This window comes from Anolis sagrei, chromosome 3 (genome assembly GCF_037176765.1).
Source record: "Anolis sagrei isolate rAnoSag1 chromosome 3, rAnoSag1.mat, whole genome shotgun sequence".
NCBI classification, from domain to species: domain Eukaryota; kingdom Metazoa; phylum Chordata; class Lepidosauria; order Squamata; family Dactyloidae; genus Anolis; species Anolis sagrei.
In genome coordinates, this window is record NC_090023.1 from 206,572,602 (window position 1) to 206,588,356 (window position 15,755).

Genomic DNA, 15,755 nt, shown 5'->3' on the forward strand with positions numbered 1-15,755 from the left:
TTGTTAAGAAGCATGCACCAGAATTTGCCAGCACTTGGAAATTATTAATTCTGATAGGTCTATCATTGAAAATAATTCTACCACTCCTACTTGAGTTGCAAGAACCGATTCTTTATTTCTCCTAGGCACCCAACAATCCTAAACAGAATTCCTTAAAGTTTCAAAACTCAGTTATGTTGTGGTGAAGGGAAATCTCATTTTCCTGGATAATTTGTAAATGAATTATTCTCTTGAAATTATTTTCTTGCCCAAATACCACTCCGCTCTCATTCCCCCCAATGAATTCTGTTTAATGCTGTACCTATTTTTTTCTCCCTGTCACCTGGCCACCTTGCCAAGACATGAATAAATTGGTGTCAATGTGCAGGCTGTTGCTTAGTTCACTGTGCCAAAAGAGTGCAAATAATGCAAGCAAGACAATTATCTCAATTTTTCTTGGAAATGCAAAGTTGGAAATATTGGATCTTTCTCAGTCTAATATGATGAAGACTGAGTAATAGATCACACTCTTTGAATACAAAAGATCTCAAGCCTAGCTTCCAGACTAAAAGGTAGAATTATGAGACACTTACTGAAATCCAGAGATATGCCAGCAGTCAGCAGACACTATTGAGCTATACAGCCATTTGTCTTAATTCGGCTTCATATGGCTGTGCTAGAGGTAGCAACTTTAGCATGCTTATACTCATAAACAGCTAGTTCTGTATTTAGATGTAGCATGTAGTCATGTCATTTCCCATTACTTGGTCTTTTTCTTCATCAGTGAGTCCATCAACCATTTCTGGAAGCAAGGAAGGTATGGGAGAAAGGGGTTTGTGTCCTGAGAGGACAATTCTGCTGCAGCCACTGCATCTGCTGGCGGGAGCAGGAAGGAGGCCCGACCATGGAGCCTGAGCCCAAGAGAGGTCTTGCCTTTTGCCTCAGAAAGGCCTCCCTCCCTTTCTGCAATGCCTTCTTTTCCAAATTCATTTCCTCCATTGTTCCCTCCCTGGTGGTGGGAAAACGGCCACCATGCACACTTAGAAAGGGAGGGAGGAACAAGAGGAGGAGGAGCAGGGAAAGGTCCTGACATGCAAGCTTGGATGGGGAGGAGGAGGAAAGCACAGAGCCCCTCAATATGCTTTCTGGAGCCCCAAGGGCTCCATGGAGCACACTTTAAGAACCCCTAGTCTGAAGAATTCAGGAAGCTGTAGTTCAAAAAAGTTCTTCCTGAAGCATGTGCTTTCCAACATGGGCAGTAATAAGGAATACTCTACCAAGGTGCAACAGTCCTTCCTGTTTTCCTCTTTTGATAAAAAAAATTGCCACAATACTATACATTATGTTGAATTCACTGGCTCAAAAGATTTCCAAAGCCTGAGAGCTCTCCTGAAGTTTAGAAGACTTTGGAGCATTTTTGCAAGGCAAAACATAAGGCTTTGTTATGAAAAATGGAAAGTGCAATTAAAATAACGAACTTCCAAAAACCAGAGGTAAGTCTTCTAATCAAGGGGTCTTCATTAAGTCTAGGCCAGAGCAAGCAGATTCAGAAAGTTTATGGCACAACCCTCCAGTGCTGAACATTTCCACAAGACAATCAAAAAGCTTGTGACTGTAGCTGGAAAGAGGAAAACCGCTTTGTCTTCACAATGTTTTCTGAATGCCTTTTCCCCTTCATTTCTCCTCTTTCCTGAGTCCTCCCACCACTTTCTTCCCGGGAGGGGCAGGGGAAGCTAGTCTGTTATTTGTTCAATAAACTGGACAGCCTTGTGTGCATTTTCTGCTGCCTTTTACTTAAAGTTCAGAGTTCCTGCTTTTGAGATGACAGAGCATCAATGAGATTATTGTCTGGACTTCCAGAATGGCCCATATTGTGCTGATGGAGTTCAGTTACTGGGCTCTGGGCCCACAAGCAACAAGTCCCATTGCTTTTATTTATCATGTTTCATATCTTATAGAATGATGAGAAGAATTTTAAAGCAGGGTTCTTTAAAACTATGATTCACTAGAGCTTTGAAAGGTTATTTTTTAAATTATAACTCTCAGAATTCCACAGGTGACATGGCTCCTGGAACAAGAGCACATTTACACCATAGAATCAATGCAGTTTGACTCCACTTCAGTCTCCATGTCTCAATCCTGTGGAATCATTGGGAGTTGTAGTTTGGTCAGGCATCAGCAGGATTTGTTAGAGAAGGGTAAATGCCTCATAAAACCCTTAGCATTGAGCCAGTGGCATCAAACTGCATTAAATCTACCGCGGTTATGCTCTCCAAAGGTAATTGCATTTTTATTTGTTGTGTATGGTTAAAAAATATATTTCCAGATTTTCAATTCAGCTTGCAAGAATCCCATCATCTAAATTGATCTCAGATATGTACTCCACAAGTTCCTTTCTTTGGGAGTACTCATGCCTTGTGGTCTGGTATGAGCTCTGACAGGTTGGAAACAGGTTGCTTATTGAAAGAAAGGGTTTTTGTGTGCTTTTCTCCAAATATCCTGTGAACAACTGGTGTTATCTTGCAAATCTGTTTTAGTTCCTTTTCCCTGTTGTCTAGGTTTGCATTGTTTGTAACTGATGGAGCCAGAAATGAAGATCAGTAGCCTTGAAGTGCTTTGCAACCACCCTTTCTGTAATCCTTGGGAGGTAGCAAAACCAAGATGTTTATTGAGCCATAATTACCGGGAGTGAGGAACATACCATTTATCTTTGTAAGTCAGAAGTTGCACAGGCCCAACTTGGGCCACTGGCAATTTTTTTTGCAACTTCTGATATTAACCAAAAATTATGTGCTGCAGTTGCTGTGATTATTTTGAAGTATAGACTATATAACATTCCTGAAAATTATCTTACAATTTTCATTCTATATACTACTCCCTGGTGGTGCAGTGGGTTAAACCACTGAGCTGCTGAATTTGGTGGTTCAAATTTGGGGAGCAGGGTTAGCCCCAGCTTCTGCCAACCTAGCAGTACAAAAACATGCAAATATGAGTAGATCAATAGGTACCACTCCAGCAGGAAGGTAACGGCGCTCCATGCAGTCATGCTGGCCACATAACCTTGGAGGAGTTTATAGACAATGCTGGCTCGTCGGCTTAGAAATTGAGATGAAATTTTGACTTAATGTTCCCATCAATCCCAACTTGAAATGCCACTAGTCATAACTTATGTAAATAATGTACCATAAAAGGCTAATGAAGCCAGGTTAGAAAAGGCTTGTCTAAAGATTGTGATGGGAGCAGCAGCCAAGAGTCTGCCTGTCTATTACACAATCCATGCTTTAGACATCAAAGAACTTCCAGCCCAGGAGCCAAATGTGGGTGTCGGTTATTGTCTCAACTTCATTTTACATCACATCAGTGGTCAACAGTAAGAACTCCTTAGAACTGATTGATAGAGTGCAGGCAGGAAAGGTGTTGAATAAATCTGAGCTGTTGCACTAGATAGAGCCTTGAAACACCTTTTCACCGCAAACCTCTGTCCTGGTAATCCAGTAAGTAAAAGTTTATTAAGAGAAGAGTATATAAAAATAAGCAAATGTAAAAAGGAGAATAAAATTTCAAAAAGTTATTTCCAAGATAGCCAAGATTCCAAAATCCTTTCAAATACTGTCTCAAGAGTCAATCCACAGATATATCCATAAACGTGATAGCATGAATCCAATGCAGGCAACCTATGCTAGAAACTAGAAACAGGAACAAACTTACAAACTTGAATACATGAATAAAAAAATGTAGGATTAGAAATTGAGAGCTGTTCACCTGAATACAACGTTGCTCTCACAAAATATTGTACCAGTAGAAAACCATTTAAAAGGCATCACCCCTCCCATGAAATCATTCATCACACACTTGCTTCTCCTCTCCTTATCTATAAGCCATTGGGAAAAGGGAGTCTGTCTCTGTTGTACGTTCTGCCTCTGAAGTTCCAAGTTCCTTGATGTGGACAAACATTTGTCTCCAACATTTCTCTCAGCCTGCACTTCTGGCAAATTCCCATGAGAACTGATATCGCTTTAGTTCCAACAGACCTCACTACCTCTGAGGGTGCTTGCCAAAGTGCAGGCGAAACGTCAGGAGAGAATGCCTCTAGACCATGGTCATACAGCCCGAAAAAACCTACAACAACCCAGTGATATCGCTTTCTTCAGCATTATGGGAATTGCCAGGAGATTCCAAAACAACTCTCTCCAGGCCTATTCTCCTCTGGGCCCTCCAAATCTATCCCATCATCTCCTTCCTCATCTTCTGAGCACTCAGAATCTGACAAAGCTACAACATTTACTCCTCAGAAAAGATGTGTAGTGGTAGGAAAAGATCCACACTTGCAAGAATTACATCTAGACCCTTTGGTTTACCTTTGCCTCCATCTACCTGGCCTTTTCTTTCTTCCTTAGCCCTGTTCATTGCTGAAATACACATTATAAGAACTTTTCCAAATTGAAATTTAGTTTCTTAGTCAAAACAGATCCCCCACCCGGCTGTACCTGCTGCCATGAATTCCCAGGTTGTAAATAAAATACAGTACTTAAAGTCAAGGGAGTACTTAACTGGCTATATTGTTTATTCAAAATGATTGCATTGCTAAGTAGATGGTCCCCATCTAGATTCCTGTACTGGCTGTTTGATTATCCAAACATCAGGATATTCATATTTTATTGCCACTCAGTCTATTTGGAAACAAATTGTTTGTCCTTGTTAATGGGTTTGCGAATCACTTAAGTAGGTATTGAGGCAAACACTGGCATTAAACTTATTCAGATCTTAACAGAGTCCAACAATTTTATAGTGCTCCATCCCCTCAATCTTTCCCTCGCTCTCTCCCTCCCCCCTCCCCCCCCCCCCACACCTCTCTCTCTCTTGGAGGAAAGCCTGGGTGCTGTTTTGTTTTAGATGTTTGTGGTAAAAGTGGAGACTCAGAATATGCCTCTTAAAGACCACACTTAATATTAATTTACTGCATCATTTAAACTAAGTAGTCCCACAGCCAAAAATCATAACTGTAACAAAAAATAAAATAGCAAATGACTGTTTTCCACATTCTCCAATGTATTGACTTTTTTCATATGTTCAAAAACTGAAAAGAATGAGACACATCACATAATGCTGAGAAAGATTTTCATTGAGCTTGGAGAAAAATACTTTTGGGACTGTAACTCTCAGCATCCTCCCAGCCAACAAGGCCATTCTCCATACTGGGTGTAGAATTCTGAGATTTGTAATCCAAAATAACTAACTTTTCTGAACTCTGCCTTTTTAGCCTCACATGTGATGGGGGTCTCTGATATGTTGAACTCAATGTTAACTGGAGTAGCTCAAGTGAGATTGAGCTTCTTTCTATAGGAGATAAATCACCAGTGTTTTAGCACCTTCTTCACTATAGTCTGGGGTAGGTGTGTGATGCATGGGAAGTAGTCTGAATATGTCTTGTTCCTTTTGGAAGAGCCAGCTTCCTGACAAAACCACCCAGCTGTTTCAGTTGCCCTTGTGAACACATCTGTTTCTTTTCACAGTTGGAGAGAATAGCATTCGCCTGCTGTCATTGCAGTTGACGTTCCTTTTCCTATAGGCAGTTGACCCTTCTCAGCCTTTGACGCTGGGCCTGGCAGAATGGGCTGGGAAATCCAGAGCAGCACCCCCCGCCGTTCTTCAGCAACATGAATGCTTTACTTTAACTCAGCACCGCGTGATCAGCTGGTCTTTTGATTATTTTTTTCTTGTAGCAAAGAATGAACGCACAGCTAGAAGTTGAGTGCTTTCCGTCAAAGTAAAATGGATGGTATCAGATTAGAAAATTTTGACAGATGTTGCGGAGATGCATGGGGAGCGTGAAAGGTGGCTGTGGTGGCAAAGGAACTGTTGTTAGCATTCATTGTTTGATGTGGATGATTCATAGTTGCCTTTTTACACTCCATTTACAGTTCTGTCTCATTACTTATACTCAGCTTCTATCAAAGTTCTGTTTGAGGACTAACATCTTCCAGAATCTCCTAGGTTCATGGATCCCCTAGGTTCATGGATTTTGGAAATTGTTCCTGAATTATCCAAGCTCTAGCCAGCAGCCCTTGTTCCTTGCAGAGACCTCATGTTACATACCAATAGGATACAGTGTAGAAGAGTTGAGTTAGATCTGAATTAGCCTGAGTTGAAATCCCTACTCAGCTACACACCTCACTCAATGGTTTTGGGCCAGTTGCTCTTTCTCAGCCGAACTTACCATGCAGGGCTCCTTGTTGCACAAAATGAGGTGAGACATGTACAAAAGCTTACAATTCTTTTATGGGTTGCATGGTTAAATGTTATACACAAAGAACACTGACATTGACATAACTTTGAGGGCAAGATAATGGTACAGGGAAAGAGGATTGATTCACTACTTTGTTTGGCTGTGATATTTTCCCCAGAACATCTTATCCTCATATTTGGAGAACTCCATCATTCTGCCTCCAGTTCTTTTCTCACTTCCTTTTTATCACATGTTGCACCCAATGTGTTTTGCAGAATACTGTTCCTACTTAAGAGTCACTGTGCTTTATGGTATAAGTGATGACTTTAGAAATCAGAGTCCCAGTCCCCTTTTAGCCATGGAAACCCACTGGGTGGCTTTGGACAAATCACACTCTCCCAGCCTCAGAGTGAGGCAAAGGCTAATATTTTCTAAAGAACCTTGCCAGTTGGAAATGACACGAAGGCACATAGAAACATGCTGTTTCTTCCCTTCCCTTCCCTTCAAATCTATATCAGAGACAGGAGATGACATGATAGAATTAATGTAGTTTGACACACTTTAACTGCCATGGCTCAATGCTATGGAATCCTGGGATTTGTAGTTTGGTCAGGTACCAGCGGTTTTTGGCGGAGATGTTTGAAAACCTCATAATACTGCAACTCATTTAGCTATGTCAGTTAAAGTGGCTAAAGCTGTGTCCAGCTGCATTTATTCTACAGTGTAGATATACCCTTTAACATAACCTTTTTTTTTAAAATCAGGGACCACTTGACCAAGAACCACTTTGACCAGGGACCACTCTCCAACATTAGTACCAAAAGGGTTATGAATCAGTTTTTGATCAACTTTAGATTCAGTTTGGTTATTTAGAGTGCTGATTCAGAAAATTACACTGGATAGACCACATCAACTCTAGTTTCTGATACAGAACATGAACCACCCAGTAATTGCCATCTGCTTGCCCACAGAAAACCATATTTAATAATCTAGAGCTGATGTGGTAGTAGTAATCTTTTGTGGGTAGTCAGCCTCTCCCCTCCTGACATCCCCGTCGCCTCAGCACTATAAGAGGGTTTTGCGAGATCAGTCGCTCTCATTGCTGCGAGGTTTTGAGGCAGTGGTATAATGATTGAACATATTTCGTTCTTGCGGACCACAGGTTTGGAACCACTGCTTCAAGAGAACCAATATATTGGCTTTCTAGTGTAATGGTTAAGAGTGTTCCATTTCAATTTGGGAGATCCAGTTTCAATTCCTCTCTGAACCATGAAACTCACTGGATGATCTTGGGTCAATCTCTCTCTCAGCTTCACCTCACAGTTTCTATGAGGATAAAGTGAAGAGGAGAACCATGTATATCATATTGGGCAAACTTATTGGAAAAAAGGTGGGATGCCAATGTTAAAGAATAGAATGACCTTTCATACTTTGCCAGATATTCATGCTCTGAGGGAATCTAAGTTGTTTCTTCCTGCCTTCTGCAATGGCTTGAGCATTTTGAAATATGTCCCGTTTTGTCTAGGGATTTCATTGAATACTCCCTGTTTCTGCTTCCCTTGTGACATTTATAGTCAGGAAGTTATTGTCCTAGTGTGTGTAGAAAGGAAAGTACAATGGCAAATATGCCGAGAGCTTTGTACTTTCCATCAAATGACAATACTTTTGTTTCTTATTTTTTCCAAATGATGTTGTATCCTTTTCAGGAACTTATTTAAAAATGTGTACATACCAGCACACCACTTCTGCAAGTTTTGGAAACATTGCTTTTTGGACAACAACCCCTAATATTTCCTACCCAATGTGACTACTGGCTATGTTTGTTTGGGGATTTTGTGTTGCATCGAAAAGAGTATCTTCTCTAAGATCTTCCACTTGCTCTTTTGGAGCAGTAATTGTGTGATCTAAAGTTTAAATATAGGGTTAAGGACATTCTTTATCTCTTGTCATAAGAGTTTTCTTTTGCATATTTAAACTAGGTCCCCTTAGTGTGTGGCATGGTCATAAATAATTCTCTGGATCATTTCTGAACAAGTTTTTTTAATGTCCTTAAAAATAAGTGTTTGGCCATCATAATGAAGGCATGATGAAATTTGATCCCGATAGCAAAGTACCAGTGGAGGGCTACAGCATACTGATTTGAATGTGTTTCTGAGTTATGTTTAACCAAGCCTCCCTATTATTATAAACTCCAGTGAGATCAGGAAAAACAAAGAATTGTGCCAAACTTTGAAGTGCAGAAGTTTCACTCCTTGTGTTTCACATATTTCATAATAAATATGTCATTTTGATGTTTGTATATCAAAATGTTTCAGTTACTGTTGGCATACAGTAGAGAAATGTATGGAACATCTCTTATGTTTCCTGTTTTCAGTTCAACACTTGGGTCAGATTTTTCAAAGTATGTCCATTTTTAGGCTAACTTAAAACTGGGAAACACACTGAAAGCACCAATTTTGGTTTCGCATGGGGATTTCAGTCTAAATTCTAAAAGTGTATTACAGTGTTGGACAAGAAGCTTAGGAGACCACATTTAAATCTCCACTTAGATGTGGTGGAAACCCATTGAATGATCTTGTGCAAATCATACGCCTCCAGCCCAAGAAGACAACACTGGCAAACTTCTCTGAATAAATCTTGCACACACAAAAATTTGTGCTAAGGTTGTCATGAGTCAAACAACATACACGTTTAAATGTTATAATTCTGAAAAGTTCTACAAATTCTAGTTTGTTCAAAGCACTGTGAAAGCCATTGTTATATCAGTGATGATTACATAAACACATTTACAAATATTTTTTTCTATCTGTTTCAGCTCTGGAACAACTGCTCACAGAACTGGATGATTTTTTGAAGATACTGGATAAGGAAAACCTCAGCAGCACAGCAATAGTGAAAAAGAGTTTCCTTGCTGACCTCCTTCGTCTGTGTACAAAATCAAGTAGTAAGTACTACTATGTACAAAGACATTGTTTTCGGTAAACATGGTGTTGTATTTTGGCTGCGCTATTTGGAGCAGCAGGTTGCTGATGCCCACACAGACCTAATTTCCACCACCTTTGAATCTTATCTAAGGTGTCTCCAATTGCATGGAAAGACAACCCAACTATCTTTGTTCTCTCCTTTCCTCTCTTTTCCCTGGCAGGGAATGACCTGAGTTATTCAAGCTATTAACTGTTACCTGGCCATTGCAGGAGGTCTCTTAATTGTACTGTAATGTTATCGTTAGTCTATTGTATTTGTTTTTCTAACTGTTTTAAATCCATATTTTAATATAGATGTTTATTTAATTACCTTTTACCTTATGTATGATCAGGTTTTTTAAAAAAATCTTTGCTGCTATTGAAGCTATTATAGTCAAGTTGACTTGGACATATGGAGACCCTTTGAATGAGAGACCTCCTTGACTTCAGGTCTTGCAGATTCAGGGCTATGAATCCTTGATTTGAGTCTATCCATCAGTAATACATTCTTCCTCTTTTCCAAACACTTCCACTTACCAAACTTTATTGCCTGTTCTAGTGAGTCATGTCTTCTCATGGTATGTCCACAGTATGACAGTCGCAGTTTAGTAACCTTACCTTCTAGGAAGAGTTCTTGGCTTGATTTGCTCTAACACTTTTTTGCTTTCCATGGTATGTTCTCTAGCTTGCTTGCTTACTTACTTACTTATTTACTGCTAAGGTGATCCTTCATAGCCCAAGAATGATGGTCCTCCCAGTGTAGTGTTTTGATGGTGGGTTCGTAGGTGGCTGTGGAGCCATATTCTTGATCTACATATTCCCCCTCAGTGAGAACATTGCTTTCCAGGTGGAAGGTAGTCCCAATCAGGATTGGCTTGACCACCTTCCTCTTGGCACATTTCTCCCCTTCACCCTCCATTCATGCGTCTTTGAATTCTGCAGCACTGCTGGTCACAGCGACCTCCAGTTAGAGTGCTCACGGGCCAGGGCTTCCCAGTTCTCGGTGTCTATGCCACAGCTTTTAAGGTTGACTTCAAGCCCATCTTTAAATCTTTTTTCCTGTCCACCAGCATTATATTTCCTGTTCTTGAGTTGGGAGTATACTAACTGCTTTGGAAGACAGTGATCAAGCATTTGGACAATGTGGCCAGTCCAGCAAAGTTGATGGCATAGGAGCTTTGCTTCAATGCTGGTGGTCTTTGCTTCTTCCAGCACACTGACATTTGTCTGCCTGTCTTTCCAAGAGATTTGCAGGATTTTTCAAAGGCAACGCTGATGGAATGGTTCCAGGAGTTGAGTGTGACATCTGTAGACAGTCCATGTTTCACAGGCGTATAAGAGGGTTGGGAGGACAGCAGCTTTATAAACAAGCACCTTGGTCTCCCTACAGGTGTCCCAGTCCTCAAACATTATCTGCTTCATTCAGAAAAAAGCTGCACTTGCAGAGCTCAGGCGGTGTTGTGTTTTAGTTTCATCATCAATGTTCTCCAGCATCACATTTCAAATGAATTGATTTTCCTCTTAACAACTTCCTTCACTGTTCAGTTTTCACAACCACACATAACAGTTGGAAATGGCATGGACAATCCTGACTTTACTATTCAATGAAGCATCTGAACACTTCAGAGTCTTGTCTAGTGCTTTCATAGCTGCAAGAGCACAGGCCGTTGAAAGGCTACTGTGTAATGGACTCATGTTTATCCGTTATGCCGGGGGGTGGGGGGACAAAATAGTTGCAGACAAACAATCTTTCATGGCCAGGTTTAAAAATGTTCTGCATATATGTATGCAATACAAATATGCACAAAAGAATAAGGAGCTTGTATTCCTTGCTTTGTAGGTGGGGATGAGGAATACATTTACATGAACAAAGTCACAATCAACAAGCAGCATGGTGAACTAGAGAAATCAGACAAAGGTAGGAATTGATGTCTTTCACTAGTTGATGAATGTATTTATGTATATTAAAGGAGACAAAAGCTCATAGAAATGAGATGTTTACATGTAAATTTTTGACAGTAATTATTTCAGACTGAGCCAAAGAATGCACACATTCTGCATATGTAGTTCATCTTTATTGCATTAAGCATGTATTAAATTTTTGTTGTTGTTTCAAAATTAAATAACAACAAAGCAAATTACTGCAGGGGGGAAATCATCACATGCACCCTTTTAATGGTTATAGTGTCCAAAGATTCTGTTGTGGAAAGCTTTCGTGGCTGGAATTACTGGGTTGCTGTGAGTTTTCCAGGCTGTATGGCCATGCTCCAGAGGCATTTTCTCCCGATATTTCACCAATAACAGGCATCCCCAGAGGTTGTGAGGTCTATTGGAAACTAGGCAAGTGAAACGTCAGGAGAGAATGCCTCTGGAACATGACCATACAGTCCAGAAAACTCACAGCAACCCAAATCCAAAGATTCTGTTTTTAAACTATAAAGTATATTTTCCAATGTACCATCATGGTGGTCTTGAAATGCAGATATCTGTTCACTTGCGAAGAGAAGAATCACATTGTTTCAGTGCCATTTGCTTTGGCCAAACTTCTTGATAACTAATATTTATTAATCTACTTTTCCAGTATTATTTAAAAGTACATGTGTAAAACACTCCAGTAGCCTGACATGATAAATAATAAGCAAAATGCAGATTACATAAGGGGTTGTTCACACATCTTAGTTTGCACTGTGTGTACAAACACTCAGATGTTTCTGAGAATGTATCTATATTCATTCCTGATTTGTGCCCAGATACAAAAATCCTCTGAAATCTCGGATGGAAAGCAAGTGTATAACAATACTGTAGTCACATGAATATAGGTATGTTCATGGAGATTTTATGACTGTGAATAAAAGTTTGAAACAGATTTATATTAAAACACACACACTGTGCACAATTAAACTAATTATTATTATTATGGCTTTGTTGGAACAAATAACTTTTTCCAGCATGCATAACCATAAACAAATCCAGTTTTACAGTCTTATTTCTGTGTAGGAGGGCAACGGTGCTTTTATGAATAGCTGATTAATTTTTTAAAAACTCTGTTCAGATAAGACTATAAAAATGTCTTATTTCTACTATTTATTAACTATTTTCATGTCAAAAGCCTTGCATAGAATGTTGCAAAGTAATGCCTTTGGATTGGAAAGATTAGCTGTTTACAAGAAACGTTGCCGAGAGGACACCCAACTGTATTTATTCAGTCTTCGCGGAGGCTCTTTCTGTATCCCCCATTTATTAACTGAAATGCTTTAATAATGTGAATAGCAGTGTAAGCCTGGACACCCCTGTGTAAGTATATGTAGTGAGGTTACAAGAGAGGTGTGGGTAGTGCAGACACTATTAGCAAGGGTGACACCATAGAATCAATCATGCAAGAACACAAGTCATGCAAGAATACAAACAAATCACCCCCAACAGATGATCATCCAGCCTCAGCTTTAAAACCCCCAGAGAAGGAGACTCAACCACTCTTTGAGGCAGCATATTCCACTGCTGAACAACGCTTACTGCCTGGATTGTTCTTCCTAATGTTTAGGTGGAATCTTTTTTCCTGGAATCTGAATCCATTGCTCCATGACCTAGTCTCTAGAGCAGGGGTCTTCAAACTAAGGCCCGAGCACCGGATACAGCCCTTCAAGATGATTTACCCGGCCCTCACTCAGGATCAACCTAAGTCTGAAACGACTTGAAAGAACACAACAACAACAATCCTATCTCATCAGCCAAAAGCAGGTCCACACTTCCCATTGAAATACTAATAAGTTTATATTTGTTAAGATTTTTCTACATTTTAATTATTATATTGTTTTTAAATGTTTTTTGCAATACAAATAAGATATGTGCAGTGTGCATAGGAATTCATTCATTTTTTTTTCAAATTATAATCCAGCCCTCCAACAGTTTGAGGGACTGTGACCTGGTCCTCTATTCAGGCCTGTAGCCAGGATTTTGATTCGGGGGGGGGGGGGGGGGCTGAGTTTGTTTCGGGGGGGGGGGGTTGAGTCTGAGTGAAAGAGGGTCTACCCTAGCAAACCTTTTGTATCGTTACCCCAATACCCCCATGCATATGGGATATGTTGAGTATGGTGATCAGCTCATGATATGAATAAACATAACAGTTTAAATAATGCACCAGTAAGGCCTTTTCGCGAACCACCATGAGAATTTGGGGGGGGGGGGGCTGAAGCCCCTCAAGCCCCCCCCCCCCCCCCGGCTACATGCCTGCCTCTATTTAAAAAGTTTGAGAACCCCTGCTCTAGAGTAACAGAAAACAAACTTGCTCCCTCCTCATTGTAACTGTCGATAAACTTGTTGTGCATTCTGACTTGGTGCTTTCACCTGATTCAGATCCAGGTGGGACATCCCAAGGGCTGGTCCACATAGTGGTAGATAGGACCCCTACAGAATTCTAGTTCTTGTATGATGGCACCAATCCTAGTGATGCCACTGAGTACATGTTCATTTCATGTGGAAACTACAATATAGGATGTGGGGCTGCTGTGCTCCAAAAAGGAAAAGATATGCAACATAAATAAGCATCGAATTCCCTTCTAGATCGTGAGAACACAGTAATTCTTCCCCTGGCCCATTTACTGTCCTATCCAGGGCTAATGGGAATTATTTCACAATAATTCTGTACTTCTCTGATATTATTTCTATTGCTAAAGTGTGAAGGGTTGCCACATAGTGTACTTTGATTCATGAAACTGTGTGTGTATCTACAGTGTATAATTAATGCAGTTTGATGCCACTTTAACCACAATTGCTCAATGCTATGGAATTGTGGGAGTGGTAGTTTTGCAGAGCCTTTAGCCTTCTCTGCCAGAGATTGCCGATGCCTCACCAGACTGCAACTCTTACGAATCCAAGGCATCAAGCCGTAGCAGCTAAAGTAGTGTCAAACTGCATGAATTCTGCGGTGTAGATGCACCCTTAGATAAACCAAAATTGTGTCACTATAAGTGAGAAATAAGAAAGACAACTTGGCTCTCATATATTTATTTTGGTGTTTTGAGTATCTGATGGGGTGGGAATCATATGCACAAAAGGATTTAAGAACAAGAATAGCATCAGTCTCACAGTACTGCATGTGCATTTATTAATTTATGAAGTTTGTCCATGTAGCCATCCTGTTCGTAACATACTAGTTCATAACCTTGGCTCTCCAGTGCTCAAACCCCAATATCGCTGACCACTGATTGGGGCTTTGGGATAATCAAATCCAACAATATATTGGGACTGCAATTTGGGGAACCTTGGTTCTCAGCCTGTGGGTCCCCAAATGTCTTGATCTTCAACTCCCAGAAATCCTAATAGCTGGAGAACTGGCTGGAATTTCTGGGAGTTGTAGGCCAAAACACCTGGGGACCCACAGGTTGAGAATCACTGCTCCAATAGATTGCTGATCTGAACATTACGTCAAGCTTTTGTGGTAGCCCTGCTTGCATTTGGCATACAGACCATTACGGTTTGTAGTGTGTACATGGAAACTCTTTGATTTGGTCTTGTTACCAGGTGCCTCACAAATAAAAGCAAATATCAGGAAATCCAAGAAGGCACATGAAGGACAACAGATGTCTAATTTACTTGGTTAATAAGATCACAGGATGTTCTGGATCTTGCTTGACTGCTCCATTGCAGGATGTAAATGCAGACCTGTTATTGTGGCTTCCCAGATAAAGTCTGAAAAGAGCAGTGGTTCTAACTTTTCTTTTTAAATCCTATAATTATTCAGGAACATTCATGGCAGGTTCTTCCTGGAGCCACTTTAAATTATGCATAGCAACTTGATTATCAGCAGACTAATCAAACCTGTTTTGTAATGGCAGTTTTACATAGAGTATCTGTGGCTGGCACAGTAATTTCCCAATAGGAAAAACGTATGCCTACCAGATTTGGTTTTCTTTTGATTGTGTATGTTTTAAAGCAGTGGTTCTCAACCTTCCTAATGCTGCAGCCCCTTAATAAAGTTCCTCATGTTGTGGTGACCCCGAACCATACAATTATTTGACCCCAAACCATAAAATTCATAACTGTAATTTTGCTACTGTTACAAATCATTATGTAAATATCCAATATGCAGGATGTATTTTCATTCACTGGACCAAATTTGGCACAAATACACAATATGCCCAAATTTGAATACTGGTGAGGTGGAGATAGGGATAATTTTGTTATTTGGGAGTTGTAGTTGCTAAGATTTATAGTTCACCTACAATCAAAGAGCATTCTGAATTCCATCAATGATGGAATTGAACCAAACTTGGCCCACAGAACTCCCATGACCAACAGAAAATACTTGGTTTTGTGTGCATTGACCTTGAGTTTTGGAGTTGTAGATCACCTACCTCCAGAAAGTATTGTGGACTCAAACAATGATGGATCTGGACCAAACCAGGCACGAATATTCAATCTGCGCAAATATAAACACTAGGGGAGTTTGGGGAATATAGACTTGACATTTAGGAGTTGTAGTTACTGGGATTTATAGTTCACCTACAATCAATAGCTTTCTGAATCCCACCAATGGTAGAACTGGGCCAAACTTCCACACAGAACCCCCATAACCAAGAGAAAATACT

At 40.2% G+C, this 15,755-nt stretch overlaps 1 protein-coding gene across 2 annotated transcripts in view; it reads left to right on the forward strand.

The window, feature by feature from the left end:
- The window catches only part of AFAP1L2 (actin filament associated protein 1 like 2), a 112,795-nt gene that overhangs the window by 59,246 nt on the left and 37,794 nt on the right, over positions 1 to 15,755 (forward strand). For both annotated transcript variants that reach the window (XM_060768461.2, XM_060768462.2), the window contains exons 2-3: positions 9,021 to 9,149; positions 11,009 to 11,086. In XM_060768461.2, coding sequence (XP_060624444.2) covers positions 9,021 to 9,149; positions 11,009 to 11,086 — 207 coding nt within the window. The remainder of the gene's footprint in view (positions 1 to 9,020; positions 9,150 to 11,008; positions 11,087 to 15,755) is intronic.